At 38.1% G+C, this 22,835-nt stretch overlaps 9 protein-coding genes across 9 annotated transcripts; 2 read left to right on the top strand and 7 right to left on the bottom strand.

Moving 5' to 3' along the window:
* Nucleotides 1-35: 35 nt before the first annotated feature.
* On the bottom strand, nt 36-1,550 carry ART10 (Art10p; the record flags this gene model as incomplete). Its single annotated transcript, XM_445293.1, has 1 exon — nt 36-1,550. The coding sequence occupies one exon, from the start codon at nt 1,548-1,550 to the stop codon at nt 36-38; it is 1,515 nt and encodes a 504-aa protein (XP_445293.1).
* A 624-nt stretch (nt 1,551-2,174) lies between these two features.
* Nucleotides 2,175-2,996, top strand: ATP10 (Atp10p; the record flags this gene model as incomplete). The annotated part of the gene is made up of 1 exon (XM_445292.1): nt 2,175-2,996. One exon carries the CDS (start codon nt 2,175-2,177, stop codon nt 2,994-2,996), a length of 822 nt encoding a protein of 273 aa, XP_445292.1.
* A 512-nt stretch (nt 2,997-3,508) lies between these two features.
* CST9 (SUMO ligase CST9) lies at nt 3,509-4,561 on the top strand (the record flags this gene model as incomplete). The annotated part of the gene is made up of 1 exon (XM_445291.1): nt 3,509-4,561. One exon carries the CDS (start codon nt 3,509-3,511, stop codon nt 4,559-4,561), a length of 1,053 nt encoding a protein of 350 aa, XP_445291.1.
* A 209-nt stretch (nt 4,562-4,770) lies between these two features.
* Nucleotides 4,771-4,992, bottom strand: COX8 (cytochrome c oxidase subunit VIII; the record flags this gene model as incomplete). Its single annotated transcript, XM_002999478.1, has 1 exon — nt 4,771-4,992. One exon carries the CDS (start codon nt 4,990-4,992, stop codon nt 4,771-4,773), a length of 222 nt encoding a protein of 73 aa, XP_002999524.1.
* Nucleotides 4,993-5,674: 682 nt separating this feature from the next.
* VPS33 (tethering complex ATP-binding subunit VPS33) lies at nt 5,675-7,708 on the bottom strand (the record flags this gene model as incomplete). Its single annotated transcript, XM_445290.1, has 1 exon — nt 5,675-7,708. The coding sequence occupies one exon, from the start codon at nt 7,706-7,708 to the stop codon at nt 5,675-5,677; it is 2,034 nt and encodes a 677-aa protein (XP_445290.1).
* Nucleotides 7,709-7,974: 266 nt separating this feature from the next.
* On the bottom strand, nt 7,975-10,290 carry AFG2 (AAA family ATPase AFG2; the record flags this gene model as incomplete). Its single annotated transcript, XM_445289.1, has 1 exon — nt 7,975-10,290. One exon carries the CDS (start codon nt 10,288-10,290, stop codon nt 7,975-7,977), a length of 2,316 nt encoding a protein of 771 aa, XP_445289.1.
* Nucleotides 10,291-10,594: 304 nt separating this feature from the next.
* Nucleotides 10,595-14,446, bottom strand: SKI2 (SKI complex RNA helicase subunit SKI2; the record flags this gene model as incomplete). Its single annotated transcript, XM_445288.1, has 1 exon — nt 10,595-14,446. One exon carries the CDS (start codon nt 14,444-14,446, stop codon nt 10,595-10,597), a length of 3,852 nt encoding a protein of 1,283 aa, XP_445288.1.
* Nucleotides 14,447-15,807: 1,361 nt separating this feature from the next.
* Nucleotides 15,808-17,799, bottom strand: BDF1 (chromatin-binding protein BDF1; the record flags this gene model as incomplete). The annotated part of the gene is made up of 1 exon (XM_445287.2): nt 15,808-17,799. One exon carries the CDS (start codon nt 17,797-17,799, stop codon nt 15,808-15,810), a length of 1,992 nt encoding a protein of 663 aa, XP_445287.2.
* A 1,753-nt stretch (nt 17,800-19,552) lies between these two features.
* On the bottom strand, nt 19,553-20,509 carry MIG3 (Mig3p; the record flags this gene model as incomplete). The annotated part of the gene is made up of 1 exon (XM_445286.1): nt 19,553-20,509. One exon carries the CDS (start codon nt 20,507-20,509, stop codon nt 19,553-19,555), a length of 957 nt encoding a protein of 318 aa, XP_445286.1.
* Nucleotides 20,510-22,835: the final 2,326 nt, after the last annotated feature.

Raw genomic sequence — 22,835 nt, 5'->3', positions numbered from 1 at the left:
ACATTAGTTATTAGAGTTCTCTAGTGAAGTATTATTTAAACATGATCGTCATAGCTTGGTGGTTCAACGTAACGTGGAAGCGCTTCGTTTACAGGTGGTGGCCTTTTATGAGCAAATACTTGTACTGGAATAATGGTCTCTGTTTGTCTTGTTTGTCCATTAATATTCCAATCAATTAGCAATTGATAGCTAAACAATCTAGTGATGACACAAGTTTTGAAACTATAGAGCCTGTTACCACGATGCTTATAATCCTCTTCATTGAATTGTAAACGTTTCAGGATAGGATTGTCTTTTAGCTTGATTTCACATTCCATTATTTCATGATTTTTCGAACTAATAAACTTAAGTTCATTTGTATCAAATAGAGGTCTATCAGATTTCGACAAGTTATCAATCTCCATCAATTTAAGCGAAGAAAAGTTCTCATTTCCAATTCCCTGCGATAAATATGATACAGTCTCAAGTAGGTTCAGTTGTAGTCTAGTAGGTTTTACAGATATGTTTGAAAAGTCTGAGAACGATAAATTACCTTTGACAATTAAATAGACATTATCAAAGTTCCCAGAACCTTGTCTGAACAAGAAGTCCTGTCTGTATATGGTATCAATATCTCTACTTCTAACCTCTACCCACATCATGCTAGCACCATCTGGCAATCCCAATGGATATCTACATTTATATCTTTTCATTGGATTTTCTTCTGTCTCTTCAATTTCATATTCCAAGTCATTATTAATGTCAAGTTGGTCTAAGTTCCTTGCTAGAAATTTTTCATCTGGACCATTTGGTGCTATTGCCGTGACACCATCTTCAGATTCCTGCATAGCAGAAAGTGATTTTGAAGAATTATTCTTAGAAATGTAATCAATTACTCCATGATTATTGCGCCCTGATCTTGTTACAGTTTCATTACTTGCAAATTTCTTCGGTTCTGGGATAAATTCAATGATCTTTGGTTCTCTTAACATTTTATCAAATGGTTTAAACCAAGTTCTTGGCCTCCCCATTTCTATTTCAACTTCAACCACGTATATAATTTTTCCGAACGAATAGAAGTACAAATCCAAATTATCGATTTTATTCAGCTCTCTCCATTGAGTATTAAAACTCGGTGGCATAGTTGATTGGCTTTTGGACACAAAGCAAATTGTTTTCTTGGTATGATTTTTCAAGCACATTGGCTTCGATGGTAATTTGTTGAATTGAAACATGTACTCATAATGACCTGGCTTAACTTTAAACGGTTTTGAAGACCCTTCCAGTGCATCCCAGACATTATCGGGAGGAAATACTCTTCTCTCCTCTCGCACTAAATTATGGTAGGACTTATTTTCGGTGGCGGGACCTAACATACCATTCTGAGGAAAAACATATTCAGAGTCCATTTTTGTAGTTGTCTCGGTGAAACCTTTCAAGCCCACTTTAATTTGTTTAATTGACAATGATTTGGTCAAATCCAATACAATTGTTCCAGATATCAGATCATCGGAGCTATAAAATTCACCGTTCTCTGGTGGATGTAATATTATATCTAGTTTCGGAGCCATAATATATACTGCGTTTGTTCTTTCTTTCTGTTCCTTAATGTATAGTTACGTTTAATCTTCCTAACTTTTGTTAAATCCAAAATAATGCTTTGGGTGTGTGCGAACTTATCAAATTAACTGAGGAAGAACCAAACCTAATTTTAGTGATCAATGGGTTTTATATTAAAGTCTCCTATTGTCACAGTAGTATGAATGCCAATTCTGCTTTCGACTTTATATTCAAAGTCCTGTGAGATGTCGAAAGAATTACACCTGAACATTTGGCCATAGCTATTACAAAGTGAAAAATCGATAGTTTTTTGTTAGCGATGGCCATTAAGCTTTTTTCCCTGCACGGATCGGTAACTATCAATCACTGACATGATTAATCAGAGGCTTTAATGCTGAGAAAAAAAAGAAAGAACCGGACTGTATCACAGTAACAAAGTTCATTTGCATTAGACCCTTTCTCTTGAACTTACTCGTAATTGATAGTCTATCTTCCGTGGCGATAGATAAATATCATATCAAACTTTAAGGTAGGCTGAGGAAAGATAACTTTAAATTAAGTGGCTCTGGTCATAAGTACACGATTGATCAACAACTAATAGCATAAAGCCTGAACCAAACTACTTTGAGTTAAATATGAGAGTCGTTTTCCAGCAATGTACTAAGTTCAGTACATCATGCAATCGGGCATTTCTTGCTAGATTTCTAAAACCTGTAATGAACGCAAGTCCGAAAGAGCATGTAGTAAAGCAATTGCTGAAGCCCGTAGGTTTGAATGTACCACCTAGACCCAATATCAAGTACTCTGAGGGTAATTCATGGTTAGACCTGTTTGATGGAGCCAAAACAGAAGAAAGAATAAAAGAACTGGAGATAGAGTTTGCGAAATCGGGCATGTATGAAATGGCAACTTTCCGCAAGACCAACGGTAAATTGTTTCTATCTCCTGAATCATACTGGAAAGCAGACAAAGCCTTGTATTTCCCACACCTCTCTGGTCGTACTCTAAGCAGTGAAGATCATGGCAACGTTGAGGATGTGTTGCGAGGTAAGACCAGCGTGATCCGTGTGTTTTCCACTCAGGTTGGCGATAAAATAAGTCGGGAGTATATCAAAAATACAGAACTCGGCATTGACAATTATGAGAACCAAAGTTGCCAAGTGATCGATATAAACTTCCTCGAGAACAAACTGAAATCATGGCTGTTTAAGTTGTCCCTTAACAATTTGAAGTCAACTGTTCCAGTGCAGCGCCATGACAATTACTGGCTCTGCCACAGAGAACAGATACCGTTCCTCATGCGTGAAAGGCTGCTGATCAACAATGTATACTCTGGATACATCTTTGTCGTTGACCCCAATCTTAAGATCAGGTTCATGGCCTGTGGACCCGCATCAGCTGACGAATTCAACAAACTATGGAAGGTTGTAGGTCAGTTATCCAAAGAGAAAAAGTAACCACTCTGTAGATAGATCAAAATCGCATGTATATACGACATAATGCAAAATATATATTCACCACTTTAGCCCGCATCCATCATATTCCGTTCAAGCTGGTATGATTATGGTAGCTAAAACATAATAGCTTTTGCATGGCATCATGATCATTAAGCCACTGGAAATAGCACCAAAATGTCATCAGTACTATAATAGACAGCCTGAGCATCGAAAATATAACAGGAACTACCAAATCTCTATTATATTCTCACTTTAATATCCGCCATTAGACAAATTACTGATAATTATTACTATTTTTTCAGCAAAAGGCTTGCCGCCGAGTTTGAAAACGGTAGTCTATAGTGTAACGGTCCCTAACGGTCCCAAACGGACCTAGTCATCCGCTACAATACTTACACAAATATATTTGCATTGCATTATTGGATACTGCTGCTACCAATTTCTTTTGTTGGTGCTTTACAACTCAAGTACGGGCTTAATTGGCATATTTTATTTGAAGCTAGTGATTTCAAATGCCTGAGAATCAATTTAGCCAGCCTTTTGTTCACTATGGGGTATGCCACCGAAGACACTCAGTGGAGGATCCACTCTGGTTGACGTCGTGTGCCCATTTACTATGTCAGGCTCATTTGACGCCCACGAAAGTGTGTGGTGTCTGCGGTACACGAGATATATCTTGTCTTCGGTTGACCAATGACAAACCACTACCTAATGAAGTGGATGCATACTTCCAACCTATTTCTGGTTTAGTTGAGAACATGTACAATGTATGCCAATTTCAATATGTAGGTCTTCTCGATCAGTGTAACTATTACCAGAAGATCAGTATTACTCTGAAGGAGAAATGCAACAGGCAACAGCAATTGCTTTACAAAGCTAAACAAGAGTTGGATAATATTCCGAGATTAAAAAGAAGAATAGACGAATTGGAATCACTTCTGAAGGAAGGCAATTATGGTATCAAGAAATCTAAGGATAACTGGACTCATACCAAGAGATCTCTCCCACAGACAGTCGACTTGACTATCGAAAATACTGATCAGGAAGAAGATCAGAATTTTATTCAAAAATTGAAGAATAATACAGGGTTGAGGAAAATTACCCCAAAAGTTGCGCCAAATAATATTTCTGCTGAAAGCAGTTCACATAAAATGTCAATTACACCGGGCATATTTGCCATGGCAGAGTCGACACAATTAATTTCAAATCAAACAACAACCTCTTCAGTAAACAACAACCAATTAAAATTCAAAACCAACATACATAGAAGCCCAAGCTCTAATATCATGACTAAAGATTCACAACCTAGCAATCAAATTATGCCACAAGTACTCAATAAATTAACTATGTTGAAAAGAAATAACACGGTTTCAACATCAAATTTAGAAAAATCTAATACTCAGATGGCGACTCATAGATCATACTTAGGAACCTACAATCACCCTAATTCTACAATGCTATTGAACAGGCGCCGAGCAAATTCACAGCAACAACCGAAATCAAGTAAACAAAGTAACTTCGAAATGTTACGGCGAGTTCCATCAAGCAATAAAAACGGAAGATAAAAAGAAGTAATAATGTATTTTCGAAGTTTATTAAATATGAATATAGAAAGAATTGGTGAAATTATATATCATCACTAAGAATGAAGGGCTTGCTTTGACATCAGAATACATGAAAAATCGTCGGTATATAAATAGACTTTCCCCTCGCAAAAACAAAAAGGATTATAACACGTTGAAGAAAAAAGATACTCTCTTGATTAGCTACTAGCTTAAATGTTACCAGCTTTCTTCATTTGGACGTAACATGCAATAAATGGAACAGCGAAACCGACACCGAAGAAACCGAAATGCACTAGAGCGAATGGGATCTTTCTGTTGTGAATCTTAAATGGTAGATTGCTGTATACACCTTCCTTAAAGTGTACACGAGCTATGGAAGAAGCAGAAAAGGCTCTTCTTGTGGACAATCTCATTACCTGTTGGCTGAACATGACTGTGGCTATTATGTATTGTTTGCTTTTGATGTGATGTGGTTAGTGTTTTGAACTAAAGGGTTGACAATCAAATATTCTTTTCTGGAGTTCTATTAATCACAACTGAATGAATAATGGATGATGAACTTGAAAGTTGTATTATCTAACTACACTATGGGGCTGCTATCTTATATAGCCCTTCCGAAAAATTCAATGTTTTTTCCTAACAGGAAATGACAACACTTTGATATTATTCGTTGTTGCAATAAAAGCTGCGAGAATCCTGTTTTGCTTGCTCACACAGGTTTAGAGAGAACCCATTGTAAAGCTGCCAGAAGAAAGGGAGACCAAATAGACAAAACCGATTGTTCCGTTCTTCTAATGATTCTTCGAATAGTCAGGTCGAGGTTCACTCCACAAGAGATGCAACAGAGTTACTATGCTAGACCAGTTCAATAGCTAAGAAACTCGAGATGAGGCCTCGAGAGAAATGCAAGACACCATCCTCATAGTTGATTGGATCGTCTATAATGCAAAAATTTCCTTTAAGCATGTGATTATTCGTAATATATGCCTCGTAAATGCCTTGGTTATCTATATACTCTATTGGTATGTGTTACAGAGTAATGCTACATAGTCTTTGCTCAAATATCGGGGCTAGTTTCCACTAGTTTCCACTAGTTTCCACTAGTTTTACTATCTATTTCTTTAAAATGCCGTCTGTAATAATGAGAAAGCGCTTCTTGATTCCCTTATCTCTTAATTTACCCTTTAAGTGTTTTAGTGTTGCCAATTCGCCAATTGTTACTCCTCCCAAGAATACAATTATAGCTATATCTGGGTGGTCGTCATTATCTTTCTTACCCGTCGTATTTGGTAGTTTGTTGACCTTAGGTTCGGGAACCCACCGCTCAGAACTGATATGCTTTGAGTTACAATAGACTTGGGAGAATAGAGTTTCTAGTTTTGTCACTTTCGGTTCCTTAGATATTATATATGGTTGCTGTGCATTATATGTTTTTGACAATATCGAGCGATCATAAAATGCTTGTATTATTCTCATACTCAAGGGCACAACACCGCAAAATGCAAAATCAGGTTCTTTAGGATTTGATATATCTTGGGCATCATCATTTGAACCTACTGGAAGCGTTGCAAACCATTTTGCAATGCTCCTGTATTCCTTAATAATAGTATTGGACACATTCCTACCATAGGGTGCTCTTAGATCCTCTGTTGTACCAGCTTTTTTGTTTTTCGTAATTGTATTTTTAGTAACAAGAATACCTGCTTCTGTTAACCTCTCGATGTCAAATAATATATTTATGCCAAATCTATCTACCATGGATTTCTTAATCGATAAAAAGTCCTTTTCTCGTAGACCACATTTGCATATAGACACCAAACTAATTAAGCGAATAATTAAATCCGACGCAACATCTCCCTCAAAGATTAGATCCTGTATGAAATCATTACAAGCTTTGTGGTCAAGATTATCGGATAATACGTCTTGTTCAAATTCAATAATTCGGTTGAATTGCAAGGCTTCGTTGTTTTCAACTTCATTCAAAATTTTTGTAGAAGTAATGGTGTGTTGCTTCAAATATCTCTGAGTCTCCTGCAGATGACCTAATGAGTCCACAAAGTTCTTTATTTCCCCTAAACTCTCAGCATTATGCCTGTCGTCGTATTTCTTTTGTAACTGTTTTGCACTCTGATTCAATCGGGGCCCAATTGACCCAAAATTCATAAATTTCATTTCATCCCAAAAGTCGTCTTTCTGATAATCAAAATGAACCTTTTCTTCATCAATTTCAATATCTAGATATCCGTCAAATAATGTGTTAACCATACCTGCATAAGTGAGCTCTGTCAGAAGAGGAGTAATTGGATCCATTGATCTATCAAACACAATCAAATCAGTTTCCAGTCCACTAGGAAATTTATCCCCAAATAACCCTTCTCTTATGAAAGCTTGCTTTTCATCAATATCTCTATCAATTCTACTTTTCAGCAGTTGACCTAGTAGTTGTGCTTCGTTTCCTACTCCAACAAAATTGGTAACTATTGACTTATGTTCCTTGAGAAGAGACAAGATGCAATTTGATATGTTATCTATCATGACATCTCTGGATGCATTTTCAATAGATTGCAGGTATGGAACATATCTATTTTCATTGTCTGCTGAATATAATATATCTAAGGACAAAACATCATCATCAAGTGTGGGGAATGGATATAACGTACATTTCTTAAGTTTTATTTTCCTATCAGTAATTGCTAACTGATGATTAATGAGATGTCTTACATTGTTCAATTGATATGACTCCAAAAACACCGTATCTTTCTTTTCTATCAATGCATCCGTTATTTCAGTTTGCCAAGAGCAATAAACAATGGTAACAGGCAGGTCTTTGAATTCTTTCAGGAAATTTCTTATCTCAAAAGGAATTTTTAAAGATGCTCTAATATCTATCAATAAAATAATTTCGATATGGGGCATTGACCCTAATATGCTCCTTAAATCATTTGTTGTATTATTATCGACTCGTAAAATTTTCCTAACCGGCGTGTCCTTAATCAAATCAGAAAATGTTATTACATGATTTATGTAATTGAACAATTCAGACTGGATGAGCAGTACAGTGTCATTATCGGTGACTTCTTTGAATGCTTGACATATATTACTTGCACTTATTCTTTTCAATTTCCAAGTATTCCAATTGGTAGACATGTTCTATAAACCTAATTCAAATTCTCATACTTCAATCAAATACCTGTTGCTAACCACGGATGCTAACCACTAATGACAATACAAAGTGATACTTATTCTGGATAGAAAATGTATTCGCACAATCAGGACCTATTTGATGGGTTGGTTATTTATAATAGTTATATGTCAAATTCAAAAATCACTATGCGTATTCCCTTTATCTATTTCGTGATATAGTACAAATACATAATACTAGTCAATACTATATATGTTAATCAACCTACATGTTATGAGGCTATTCCGCTTCTTGATGCAAATTCTTGATAATATTCTAGCATTTCTGGGGTAATGCATTTAGATATCCCTTGTAAAGCTACTTCAAAATGATTTGCGTCTACCTTCTTAGTGTGAATATCATCCATGATGGCTGCTAAACCAGCTTCTTGACATAATAACACTACTTCAGCACCAGAACATCCTTCTGTTCTTGTAGCTAGATCATTGAGCAACTCATCAGTATTGTCTAAATCAAAATTTTTGGTACATTTCTTTAGTATTTGTAATCTAGCATTGAAATCCGGAGGAGAGACATAAACGTGTCTATCCAAACGCCCAGGTCTAAGTAATGCTGAGTCTATCTCATCTGGTCTATTCGTAGCAGCAACAATCACAACACCATTGAGTTCCTCTACACCATCTATTTCATTCAAAAGGGATGTTAATACATGATTGGCAGCACTTGTGGATGATCCATCTCTATCAGGGGATAAGGCATCTATTTCATCAAAAAATATGATACTCGGAGAAGCAGCTCTAGCTTTTCTAAAAATTTCTCTTATGGCTCTTTCAGATTCACCAACATATTTATTGAATATTTCTGGTCCTTTAACAGCTAAAAAGTTGACACCAGACTCTGTCGCAAGTGCTTTGGCAGTCAACGTTTTCGAACAACCAGGAGGACCATACAACAAGATACCCTTAGGCGCCTTGATGCCAAGGGCAGCAAATGTATCTGCTGCCTCCAGTGGTAGCTGGATCATTTCTTTCATTTTTCTCTTTAGATCTTCCTGACCACCGATATCAGACCAATACACCTTAGGCATCTCCAAAAAGATTTCTCTCATTGCACTTGGCCGTATCTCCAACATTGCTGATTCTACATCAGTGATACCAACTTTCAATTCTGTCATATCCGTAGTAGAGTTTTCTGTTAAAGCCTTTTGAATAGTTTTCATTACCGATTCTCTACACAGAGCAGTTAAATCTGCACCGACGTAACCATGAGTTTTCGAAGCTATCGATTTGATGTCACCTTCAGAAAGAGTATGTTTATCCGTGGATATTTTCTCAAATTGTTTCTTTAATATATCAAATCTAGCATCAACGTCAGGAATACCAATTTCAATCTCTTGGTCAAATCTACCTGGTCTTCTTAATGCTGGATCAACAGCATTGGGTCTATTTGTTGCTGCAATTACAGCTATTCTCCCTGAAGATGAGGTTCCATCCATTAATGTTAGTAAAGTTGCAACAACTCTACTTTCAACTTCACCTGAATCATCGTTTGCTCTATTTGGTGCAATGGAATCAATCTCATCGATGAAAATAATAGCAGGTTGATATTTTTTAGCCTCATTAAAAATTTCACGTAGTTTGGATTCAGTTTCACCCAAATATTTTGAAACAATTGAAGGGCCATCTATGGATAAAACATGGGCATTAGATGCGTTTGCGACACAGCGCAATAACATTGTTTTACCTGTACCCGGCGGGCCATGCATTAATATACCTTTAGGCGGGGAAATTCCAAAATCAGCAAATATTTCTGGTCTATGTAAAGGAAGGTCGATGGCTTTTTTTAACAGGTCAATCTCACATTTTAGACCACCTACAGCATCATAAGATAATGATTGAGGTAGAGAATATTTCTTTGATACATTTTTATCAGCGGTAAACTTTAGTTTTGTCAATCCCTTCTTGAAGAGCACTGGCTTTGACATAAACTCTAGTGTTTCGGATTCATCAGCATTTAATGATAGTTTTCCAATGTCTGGTAGGTCGTCATCATCAACATCGGTCACAACAAAATGTAACTTCTCATTATTATCTGTAGCAATCTCATTGAATCTCATTCCTGGCATAATTAATCCACAGTCATCAAGTAACTTTTCAACCAGCTTAACTTTCTCATTGGCCAACCCTTCTTCAAATGGGCCTACTGTTATTGATTTGGCATAAGCAGGTTGTTGGGTAAGTTTTTGAATTTCAACTCTATCACCCAAAATGATGTTGGATACCGAACGCAGAGTATCAGATACTAGAATGACATTTGCGGGGTGGTTCTCGTTCTTGCTAGGATTAGCAATTGCAGCAATACCGTTTTCACCGAATTTTGAGATGATACAAAAAGACCCTGATGAAATCTCTAACGCACTTAATACCTTCGAATTTACTGTAATAGTACCACTTTCTTTAGAATTAGAGTTGGCTGGAAGTGGTCTGATAATATATTCTGTCGGTAGTTTGAATTTGGGCTGCTTGATTTCATCTGAAGTTGCCGATGACTTCTTTTTAGATCCAGAAGATGCTGATTTGGGAGCCATCTTTCTCAGTTACGTTAGTTCTTCACGTCTCTAGCGGTACAACTGTGTTTCGAAATTATGGTGAATCTAAAATATAGGGATTATGGTGATTATTTTGTATGAATGTACTACTAACATTCAAACCTGATCTACACAGCTCATCGCAAAATATTTTTTGCAATTTGATTATGAGATAACAATCATCACGTGATTAAAAACGGTTCTTATGTAGGAGTCCATAATCAGGAATAGAATAAATGGTTAACTGATTACGATCAATAATATTATGTAAAATAACAGTCGACAGAAGTTTATTGTTGGTGCTTCATAAATATAAACTTGCTGCAAAAACGATATCTCTTTTAATAAGCTCTTGGGCCCTAGTCATCTTTAAGTGAAGGTTAGTGTTACCAATGATGACAGAAGCCGTTTTAACTTCCCTGCAGATTTCATCTAGCCAAGTGATTACTCTGACAACGGTACCTTCAGCTTCCGGACTTATTTCCATGATCTCTTTAAATGACATACCTCTTGCCCACTCATATACGACATTAACTAGTGCGAAACGTTTTCTTTCCAGAAATTCTGCCTCGTCCTTAGTTAGTGGTATCTGCTCTTCTTCAAATACTGACAGCATGTTCTTATAAATTTCTTCGATTCTATCTTTACCTTTTGTCAACCTTGGAGTTATTACAGGCATTTCTTCTTCTCTCGTTCTTCCCTCATATACAAATACAGAAAGAAGGGCCACTATTTCTTCCGGTTCAAAATTACCCAAAAAGTTGTCTAGAATCAACTCCGTTAACACTAGCTCGTATCCGGAATTGATTTCACAAGCAACACGTCCCTTTAATAATACATTGTGGTTTTTATCAATGAATCCAGTCTTGTATAAAACAGTTAGTCTCTTTTCATAGTCGGGTAATAGATTCAAGTTTTGATCTGACATCAAGTGGTAAAGGTTTTTTATTTCTTTGCCCAAATTATACTTCTCATAGATAGGCAAGAAATGCTCCGCCAGATTTGGACATTTGATGGACGATAGCTTAATCAATTCAGTACTGATATTCTTTCTCTCTATTGCATTTTGATGAACTTTTATATTTGCTTTCTTTTCTGCTTCAGATTCCTTCAAATTCTTGGATATTTTCAAAAGTGTAGAAACTTCCTTATTAAATTGCTCTTGGGCTGCCTTGTCCCCTTTAGTTAGATCATTCAATGACGTTCTTAAAGTGAAGGCTGTTACAAGCTCAATTTCTTCTAAAGGTACATTTTCTGCAACATAACTACAAGATTTGAAACTTTGGAAGTTCTTCTGAATATATCTTGGATTGGAAGCAAGATAAGGCAAATAGTTAGGTTTACCATTTGGAAGCCCATTAGGTTTTGAGACGCATAGCACAATTGCCATAGTTTCGCGAATGTTTAGTCTGAAAATAAAGCCAAGCTTATGGAATCCTTCATTGTCTCTGTAAACAACTAATCTTCCTACTTTTAATGTTTTTAAGATCACATCAGTCTTTGCTAATTCTGTCATCATAGTAGATGTAACATCTTGATAACGAACAATTAAATCCAAAAGTTGTTCTGAATCTTTTGAACAATACGCACAATCTTCATTTAACTTTATTTTATCCATTTTTTCTTTTAGTTCATTGATTTTTCTTTCGTGTTCAGGCTGTAATGTTTGCTTGCTATTCTCACTGAAAGAGTATTTAATCATTTCCTCAACCTTTAATGCTTCGATCCTTAAAAGATTCAGAATCATATTATAGGTCAATCTAAACTGCGATTCTAGTTTAGTTGGTACACCAAGTGTTACTTCTTTAAATGATGTAACGGGTAAAGGATCGGTATAAGCCATAACAATAACAGTACCAATTGTATCAAGACCTCTACGACCAGCTCTCCCTGCCATTTGAGTAAACTCACCAGGAGTTAGGTCCCTTAAGCCATTACCATCATGCTTTTGAATTTCGCTAAAAACAACTGTTCTGGTAGGCAAGTTTAGACCCATAGCAAACGTTTCAGTAGCAAAAAGGACTTTAATAAATCCTTTAGAGAACAATATTTCAATCAATTCTTTTACAATCGGTAATAGACCACCATGATGTACAGCAATACCACGCTCTAGTAAGGATCTGATTTTTTGAATTTGGGGTAAATCTCTATCTTCCTTTTTCAATCTAGTTATAGATTTTTCGATAAACATATGAATTTGAGATCTTTCTTTTGCATCACAGAAATTAATACCATCTAGCCAATCAGCATATTCTTCACATCTCTTTTTACTGAATACAAATACAACCATAGGAAGCAGTTCCTTTTTCCTCAAATAATCGACCAGATTTGGCCATGTTTTTTTGTTTGGACCACCCTTTCTGAAAAATTGACTCTTATTAGAACCTATAGCACCAGCACCACGGGATCCTCCTCTTCCACCTCTCCCTCCTCTCGCAGAATTACCTCTTGATGAGCCACCTCTTCCTCTTGTAGCTGCTCCACCACGAGAATTTGTCGCTGTGCTATTCTTACTTGTCAGCTCTTTTGCCGATTTACCATCTATCAAGGATTTGTGTTTTTTGAAATTTGCATCAGAAAATTCCCTCTTCTCGTTAATTACAGGTTTCAGTTCGTTTTTAGCCCAGATATTAATCTCCAACGGAACAGGTCTCTTTGGAGTTGAGATAACATATATATTTTTCTGTTTTGTTCTTCCAATCCAATTAGCAAATTCGTAAGTGTTTGGGACAGTGGCTGATAACAGAATAAACTTGACATGTTGAGGTAGCATGATAATAACTTCTTCCCAAACCACACCTCTATCTTGGTCGTTAACATAATGGACTTCATCAAAAATAACAAATTCAACATCTCTGATTAAGTCTGCACCTCTATAAAGCATTGACCTTAAAATTTCAGTCGTCATGATTAAGCAGTTAGCTTCCGGGTTTATTTGGACATCACCTGTTATTAAACCAATATCAACATCTTCAAATGTTTCTTTGAAATCTCTGAATTTCTGGTTTGAAAGCGCTTTAATTGGTGAAGTATAGATTGTTTTTGTCATATTTCTTTTCGACATCGCAATGGCATACTCTGCAACCACTGTTTTACCCGCAGATGTGTGAGCAGCGACAAATACAGAGTCACTCTGTTCCAAATGATAGATGGCTTCCTTCTGAAAAGTATCGAGCTCAAAAGGCCAAGTTCTAGCTGGATTTGGAATCAACTCAGAAAAGTTTTCAATTTTATGATTCAGATCAACAACATGAGCCCATTCTTTCATTTTCGTATCTTTATTGGATTTCATTATAGTACGGCCAAAATCTATCCCCATTGGTAACAGGTCATCTATGTCATTTAGTGATGGATCTGCTTTCTTGCTAGTGGCATTTATTAAATCTAGAGTGTTCTTCTCCACTGCTTCTTCTGTTCTCAGTATTTCTTTGTTATAATCTTCTTCGATTTTAGATTCGTTATCAACCTCATTAAGTGTTTCCATATCTTGAATATCATACTCTTGATAACTGGATTCAGATACATTAGGAATAATACCTCTTTTAAAGCCCTCTGGAATATCAAATAGTCCCTGTTCATCCTTGTGTAATAACTTCAATGCAGTACTAGTTGAAGAGCTATTGTTCTTGCCATCAGGCTTGAAGGCATCCATGACTACACCACCAGGTGTAAAGGGTAACTGTGCAGTGGATCCCCGAACGGTATTACCATGAAAGTTAATTGAACGATTTAAAGACAGTGAGTTTGATGCATTTGCATTAGCTATATCCTTTAGTGATACCTGTTCCTTGTAGTCTGTGATTTTCCCCTCTATCCCTCTTCTCTTAAAGAAATAGGAAGTTTTGCACTGTGGTTGAGGCAAGCTAATAAACTTTTTGTAATCATAACTATCTTCAGCGATATTACTTACATCTAGGGACTTGTTGCCCATAAAATTCATGGGAGGTAACTCCTGTACCAGGTCTAGTAATTCCCAAGATAAAGCATTAGTTGGCTTAATGAACCGATTGTATATATCCTGGTTCTCTTCCTCGACAGATTTTTCTATATCTTTTGGCTCCGGTGCTTTTAAGTTCAAGAACTCTTCATCAAAGTCATTGGATACAATTACCTCCTTGAGAGAGGTGTATGCTTCTTCGATATCTGTGAAAGCCATTTGTTATATATGTTCTTCACAGTAAAAGTACAAAATCTATCAGATTTCAATGCTTAAACTTGAAAATTTCTAGCAATTCAATCTGTACTATCTAATTGACAGTATATGTTTGAGAGGTCTAACGTGAATACTGCAACAATTGTTTGATCACATCAACTACTATTTTAATTCAACTCAGAAGTAGAGCGTTCTTCTATAAAATTTGGTCTGACGAACTTAGGTTCATTGAAACGAAGCAATTTTGATTTCGAATATACAGAATTACAACAATCAATGGGCAGTTTTTAAAAACATATTTAATTTACTTTCTTGCTATGGCAATTCGATAGCATTTGATAAAATAATGTGTGAAGAGCTATATAAAGTGGAGAGTATGAAGGGACTTAAATATATATCCTCTGTCTATACCAGTGCTAATGATGCAGATTTCTATTATGATTATAATTTACGTGTTATTCCTAGTTAATCTATCTCCTTGCAATGCAAAGTTGGTTCAGTGAATCGGCAGAAAAACGTATCGTACACATATGTGATGTACAATTTTTTTTGCTGATTCATTACACCATGCATTGGAATAAAAACAACATTTAAAATAGTTTAGTATGATAAGTAAATGAGGAAATATGATTCCGTTACCTGATAGACAGACAAAATCTTCCATAAAATGATAAAAATCTCAAATTTTTTTATTAATGTTACAACATGTTTTACATTATATTCAACCTTTAGTGGTTGGATAGATGATCATTAGATTAGATGCGTATTTTATAATTCCTTTTTTTTTTTCGCCACGTTTGTTTTCATACCGATCATTTTATTGATGAATTGTAAAACAAGTGAGCAAATCGAAAAAGCTAGTTCTAGTTAAGCCTAATCCTTCAAACTGCAATTATAGTTTAGTACCCTGTAAAACAAGAAACTGAAAAATATAAAAAAAAAAACTCCCGAAAAAAATTTATAGTAGAAAAGGTCTCCCTCTATTCATTTAATTCCATTTAAAAAATTAGTAGGGCAAACTCAAAAAAACAATATTCCCAAAAATAATTAGAATGAAAAAAAACAAAATCAGAAATTACTCCACTGAATTTTGATTTGAATTAACTGAAAGACAAAGTTATTATGGACATGAAAAATCGAACTGAAAAGATGTGGAAATGAAAAGGCATTAAAAGTAGGAATAAAAAGTCGACTAATAGATGTACTTGTGTGAAAAAAGTAGCCAACGTAAATATGTTAACACCTAAAGTGAAGTCACAGGCAGTGATTCTAGTAGAGTTACTGGTTGAAGGTGACACGTTAAGTGAAGGTGGTGGTAGTATGGCATACAGGATAATGTCGCACAATTGCATTCAACGACCGCTCTATTCTTCTTCACTTTCGCTGCTATCATCATCTGATGATGATGAGCTGTATCCATTCTGAATATTTGAAGCAAAAGAGGCTGGTGTGACTGGAGAGCCATTTTGACTTAATGGGGATGCACCATCTAGTAAAGCTAGCTTGTTCCTAATTTTTTCAATCTGTTTACTTTGTTCTTCTCTGCTTAAATTCTTGGATCTCTTACGTCTTCCAAGCCCATTAGTTGGAGAGACAGATTGGTTGTCATTGCCACTGTCATTGGCAGGAGCTTCGAATTGCCTAAAGAAAGTATTGTAAAGAGTTAAAATGGTGTTGTTATCCAAAGTATCTAAATCCAGTTCAACTTCCTCATCGTCGCCGATATTTGGCATAGATTTCTTAATGATTTCAATAACTTTTTCAAGCTTAGCAGTTGGCAAGTCGTTAATGTTTTCGGTGATGATCTTCTTCATATCGTAAGTGACCACACTCTTTAACTTCTTCTTGCCTCTACCTGTTTTAGCCTTTGTGGAGCCCTTCTTTCTACCACGACGGCCACGGGTCTTCTTTGGTCCACGAGCCAATCTTCTTTCTTTTCTAATCTTTTCCAATTCTTGTTTCTTCAGTTGTTGTAATTCGACTTTCATTCTCTCCAGCTGGTCTTCCAAGTACTGGATAGCTGGGTTAGTGATGGAGGTCTCATCGATCTCTACGTCTGATTCGTCAGACTCCTCGTCGTCGTAAGCGGACTCGGCCTCTTCGGATTCGACGTCTGAGTACAATGGTCTGTCGGCCCATTTTGTGTTGAAGATATCCTCTAATCTGTGACCCATCATGTTGACGATGGTTCCATCAGGGTTGAATGCGTAGCAGTTTTGGAAGATCAGCCGTATGTCATGTTCAGCCTGGTCTAAGTTCTCATACTCCCAGTTGCTCAACTTCTTGGAGACGGTACCCAGGTCCATAGGTTCTTTGACGTAGTCGAAGTATGTTGGGCAGTTCAATGCGACAGGGTCAACTGGCTCCAAGAATGGGTAGTTGAACGAGGCGTACTTCTTGCTCATCAACTCTCTGACCACGCCTTGGCAGAACTTCATAGCGCGTTGCAAGGACTTCGACTTTGGCTTACTGTTCATCTCGTAAGGGTATATGTCCTTAGACTTTGGAGGGTGAATTTCTCTCTTTGGCCTGCCGTTGTGTGTTTGTGCTCTTCTGATGACCACTGGGGTGTCGCTGTCGGTGGTTTTCTTCTTGCCACGGCCTGTGGTAGCTTTAGTACCTGGCAGAGGGTCTCTCTGTGGCAGATCCTTTGCAGGCATGTTAAGCATGTGCTTCTCGAAAGCGGCCTGGATGTTTCTACCCATCTGTGTTATGACTGCTGTGGGCCCGTTGAACTTTGCACTGTTCTCTACCATCAGGTTGAAATCCTCGGTGATCTGCTCGGGTGTTTCGTAAGCGTTGGCGTTCAGCTTGCGTTCTATGGTCTGCAGGTCCATTGGTCTCTTGATGAAGTTGAAGTATAAGGGGATGTTCAGGGCAACAGGGTCGACTGGCTGCAGGAACGGTCTTGCGTCTTTCAACCTCTTGACAGCCTTGATAGCCATCAGAGCGTGCTTCTGCTGGTGCTGTGGTATAGGGTTAGCTGGCAAGTTGTCCATATCGGGCTCCTGTGGAGGAGCAGGTGCAGGAGTCATGTTAGAAGTGTCGACAACATTCTTGGTTTCAGCGGCATCCTCTGATTTATCTTCTGATTTATCTTCTGCTGCTTCTGCTTCTTTACTTTCCTCTTTACCTTCCTCTTTACCTTCTTTATCTTCTGATACTTTACTTTCGGACTTCTCCTCTTCTATAACTTTATCTGTGTGAGCGTGTTCCTCGGTCTGGGAAGTCGGGGTGGCGGACTCCTCCACCTTGAGCTTCTTGTCCTCGTGTGTATCCACTGCGTCTTCAACCATGTCGAAGCTCCTCTTCAACTCCTCTTGTGCAGGAGGACTGGGTGGCAGTTCAACGTTCATTAGTTATGTATTCTCAGACTTTTTCAAAATTCCTTGCTGGTTCACCAAAAACCAAAAACCAAAAACCAAAAACCAAAAACCAAATAATAAAAGTAATACCCAGAAACCAAATAAGAAGTCCTTCAGTACAAACCGTCAAATATGATAGTATAATATGACCAGCGTATATAACGACCAAAGACAGTTTTAACGGAGAAGAGAAAAGGCCTTGATCTTCTTTTGTGGTGTGGTGTGTTGGTGTACAAACAAATTAAAAAGGGCCAAACCTGAAAAAACAGTGGAAGAAATCCCAGTAGAAAGAGAGAGCGAAAAAAAGAAAAGGAAGACTAAGAAGTAAGAGTAGCTGAAAAAAGAGAAAAACCCAAACACCAGACACGAGAAAGAGAAAGTTGAAAATTGCAAAAAAGGGCGGGTGAACTTGCTCGCTATTTATACCATCGCTGAAAAAGGGCTTTCAACGAATGAACAACAGAAAAAAGTTTTTTCTGTTGTTCATTCGTTATAGTATGGGCATCCCCCCTACACAGGTTTCTAAAGTACAACTAATTAAGAAGGGACTGCTAAAGGATAGAGAAGGGAGAACAAAAAAAAAAGGGAGTTGTTCTAACAACGGTACGTACGGAACTGGAGTGGGAGGGGCAGGCATGAAAGAAACGCTGGGTAGTGCTGGGTAGTGCTGGGTACAGCATCTTCTATCAAACAGCCGTAGAAAAGCCCCTCCCGGTGGCGAAAATGAAAAACAAAAGTAACAATTCAGTTTCTTAAAAAAGAGAGAGATCCCCCCAAGCACACAGAGAAACCTGCGCGAAGATGGGAAGTTACCCAAAGTTAAAAAGAAAAAAAAGAAACAAAAAAATCTTGGGAGACGGAACCTACACACCTGTGAAGACACGGCCGCAGCAGTGGGTCTCAGACCAGCTCTCCCCGTCGCAGTGCAGTGTCTGGGTGTTTCTCTCTCTCTTTCTGGGAGCATTGTTAACGAGCTAGAACTAAACGTAGACTGCACCATCACACTAACACACCCACACACCAAAAAAAAGAAAGGAAAGACAGAGATACCAATTTTCTTAGAACTCTGTGGAACAGTTCTAGGATTTAGGATATCTCAGCGCCCAGAGTTGGCTGCACTGAAAAAACCGCTGGTGTGCTGAGACTGACGGAGACCGCTATTTGGCTGTTCCACGTCGCATCTTCAACAGAACCTGAATCTTGACGCGTCATTGAAAGTGACGCGTTCTGAGGTCATATGATCTGTCGTCGCTAGTGTCAGCGGCATCCCCGCCGAGGGGGTGAATCATGGAGGGCCAAAGGGCTGGTATCCAAATATGACTGACATCAGCGGATGTTGCAGTGCTTTAAGCTCCCATAAACATAAATGGCACACACACACACACACTGACATCCTTATAACTATCTTGAAAACCTCAGCTCACACTCTATTCTCGCATCCTATGATTGAGGGATTGGGGACTGGTGATTGGGGATTGAAGGAGTGGGCATTGGAATTAGTTCTTTTTATAAGACTATTTGGAATCTTAACTGCCATTATGTCTTTTTGGATGTAATGTTTAGACATATATTGGATATAATAAGCATTAAGAAAATTTTTCTCCCTGCAACCCCAAAGCCAGAAGGAAAATCAAAAAAAAATTTGGGAGAACCGGGATCAATTACCGGATGCGGTAATATCGTCATTGCGGATATCTTCTGTCATGAATCACGTGTATTTTGCTATATCAGATTATATATAATACTACTTGTATGCCATCACATCCTTCAGTATATCCCGTACCGGTGGGAGTGTTACTCTGTCTTCTGTCTTGTGTGAGATGCCCTGTGGGTGCTCCAAGTAGTCGTTTCTGTCCTTGAGCGAGGCCATGGACACCACGCTGCTGGATGCAGACAGCGGCTTGGAGTCGCACATGCTGAAGACAGGCGTGGTTGACCCCATCGACACTGATCCGTCCTCCTGGAACGGTGTCAGTCTATGTAGCGCTGACATCAGCGACCGCGAGTGTCTCTTGTCAAAATACGGCGATACTGGTGACGTGCTGCTGTTGATCAACGACGGCGTAGTGGCACCCATGCCGTACCCGAGTAAATTACTCCCACTTGTGCTTCTGTCCAGCGAGCCATAGGTGGACGGGTTGGTGCTCATCGCGAGCGTGGTTAGGCTCACCGCTGAGTGCGACCGGCTGCTTACCTCCGACGATAGCCCCGATAGCGGCGGTAAAATGTACATCCGTGCTGGGTCGCGTATACTGGTCCCCGAACCAAAGCTGCCTGTGCTCTCAGTCGGTACCACCGGAATCCCTCTATCGCTGATCTGAGACCTCGTTTGTATGGTTGTTGGAATCGCTGGTGTCGTTACCGGGTTCATTACTTTCCCCTCTATCACCCTGAACTGGGGCTCGCTTCCTTCTTTCTTTGATGTGTCGTTGGCATTGTTCTTCTTGTTCTTCTTCTTACCCTTCGCTTTATTGTTCACTGACATGTGTGTCCTGCTGTGCCTCTTAAGCTCATCGGCGCGACTGAAACTCTTCGGGCATGAAGGAAACTTACACTTGTGCGGCTTCTCCCCGGTATGCGTCCTGAAATGGCGCTTCTTGTGTTCTAGTCTGTGGAACCCTCGCGAGCATATCTCGCATCTGAAGGGCCTCTTGAAATTATCCGGAGGGTACGAGTCCTGGTTCTTTATCTTGCCAAACATTATTTAGTTTGTTATCTTATGTGTCGATGGATAGCAGATTGTTTTGTAGATGTTCTTTGACTCAATTACTTTTGCAGTTTTTATCTTTTGTCGACTGACGTGTTAATGACTCTCTAGTTTACTTTACTGGTCTTGGTTATATAGTTGGCGTTGCATGCAAGAGTTAAGAAAAGAATTTACCATTTAATTAAGATCAATAATAATTGATTTTAGAAAAATATACTACCGACTAGATCAGGGGGGTTAATGGGTTACAATTACTCTGTGTGTCTTATTGGAAAACTTGGCTATAGATATACGATTTCAATTAGGACTGCAATTACACAACCTTTACTCTTTCCTTTTTTCCCACAATAAATTGCAGCTTATAATAAAAATTTGAAAGGACTGTCATTGGAAGCGATGACACTCACACTCTCTCATACAAAACGCATTCTAATTTATTCACTGGGACCTGACTGTAAAAGCATTCCCCTGACATTTTATTCTAATATCTTGACAAATCCAGTTTTTTTGGCTTTAACGATGCAATATTGTCTAATCCACAGTGCAAGAGATGGAGATAAAACCATTAAGAGTGGCAGTGCGTACGCTCAAGCACTAATTTCTTCTACAATCCCCACCCCAAATGTCTACAATATAGTTTGTTGTTTACCCTCTTTGCTTTTTTGAGAGCCCCAGAAGACGCCCAGTCAACAGCCGAAAACTATATTATATGTTCCTGTTACTCACATAGCACTCTCCCGCGATACCTGCAGTATAAGAGTCGGATATCGCTGGTAAAAAGAAATGAAACATAACCCCTCAGACAAATATATTCCATATCAAGCAAAAACTTACAGAATAAACAGATATCTGTAAAGGGATTATAGACTCACTACAGTAGTTTCACTAGCAAAATTACATAAGCTGATGGCAGTTCACTTTTGAAATCACCCAAAAACAGCTCCATGGCTAGTCAAAATATCAAAACAAACCCAACAAAAAATTAATGTAGCGAAGTAACTCTCCTCGAACCGGTAGTACAAACCGTATCCCGCTCCTTCTGCCTCCAGAACCTTAGCAGAATGTCTCCCGCATTATAGCTATTTGACACACTGTCAAAAAAAAAGGAAAACTAGATGAGTTAACTCTAGTGGGGGGGACAATGACAAAAGCTACCCCAGGCAACGACTTCAAAGCAAAGAGCATAGTGGGGGTGACAAAATATTGTAGGGACAAGGTATGCGTCTTTTGCAAATAAAAAATCAGTTATGCGTAAATATCCTGGTGATGGTGGTGGGGGCAAGAACCGGACGCACAGATGCATATAAATAAAGGGAGAAGATAGGAGATACACGGGAAAATCTCTAAGAATAGTTTTTCCGTAGATTTCCCTGTGAAGCAATTGTTGCAACCATTGTCTTATTCTTTAATTACATTTGGGAAGAAAGCACGTCTAGGGTTTACAGTAAACTGCACTATTCTCCGCATAAAAAAGTTTTTCCATGCCTGTTCTATTTGACCGTTGCAAAAAGAAAAATTATAACGCGTAAGAAAATAGCGGCCATCCAAGTCCTTTGCTAATATTACGTACTTAAATTTCACTCGAATACTTTATACTATTCTAATTTCAGCTTACCCAGAATTCGCTCTTGGAGAATGGTTTCTCGGTGTGCTCAATTCTGTTAGCATTTGTATTATATCTCTCTCGAGGAAATCATTGCTTCCCCGAATGCCGTACTTGTCGGAAAAACTATTTTATTTTTGTCGCTGGCAGGAATAGTTTTTCCGCTGCAAGATCCCACAATAAGCTACAGATTCGAGTTGTACAGAATAATAATATATGGTGGTTGGGTTGTAGGGCTGAGGAGTTTTTAGAAATTATAGTTTACTGTTTTCAGTGTTCTCGAAAAAACAAAAAAAATGAGGTATTTTTTCCTTTCAACTTTGGTTTTGATTGGATGATTTAGGTTTTTATTATTGCTCGACTACCAGTAGTGGACGACGTTGCTGGAAGCGTTCTTTCATGTAGGGACTATGCTCTCAAGACGATCAATTGCTACAATTCATTGGAATTCTTTTTGTGGGACGTAGCTTTGCTGGCTCACCGAGCAGAAATCAAGTAACTCGGAAAAACCGTTGTTCTACAAATGTTATTCTTGATTCTTAGTACTTACTGTACCCTTTGATGTATTCAGTTGGTCGCCGCGGTACTCGGAAAGGCAATATTGTCGATTCACTGTAACTTGCTTTTAAAGTATCTATCCAAGTGAGATACTAAAAGCAGAGCAAACTTTATGTGTATATGGTTTGAGGGTTGTCAATGCTCGTTTATCAATTTCTA

This window comes from Nakaseomyces glabratus, chromosome C (genome assembly GCF_010111755.1).
Source record: "Nakaseomyces glabratus chromosome C, complete sequence".
Taxonomy (NCBI): Eukaryota; Fungi; Ascomycota; class Saccharomycetes; order Saccharomycetales; family Saccharomycetaceae; genus Nakaseomyces; species Nakaseomyces glabratus.
This window is presented reverse-complemented; position numbering and strand designations above follow the sequence as displayed.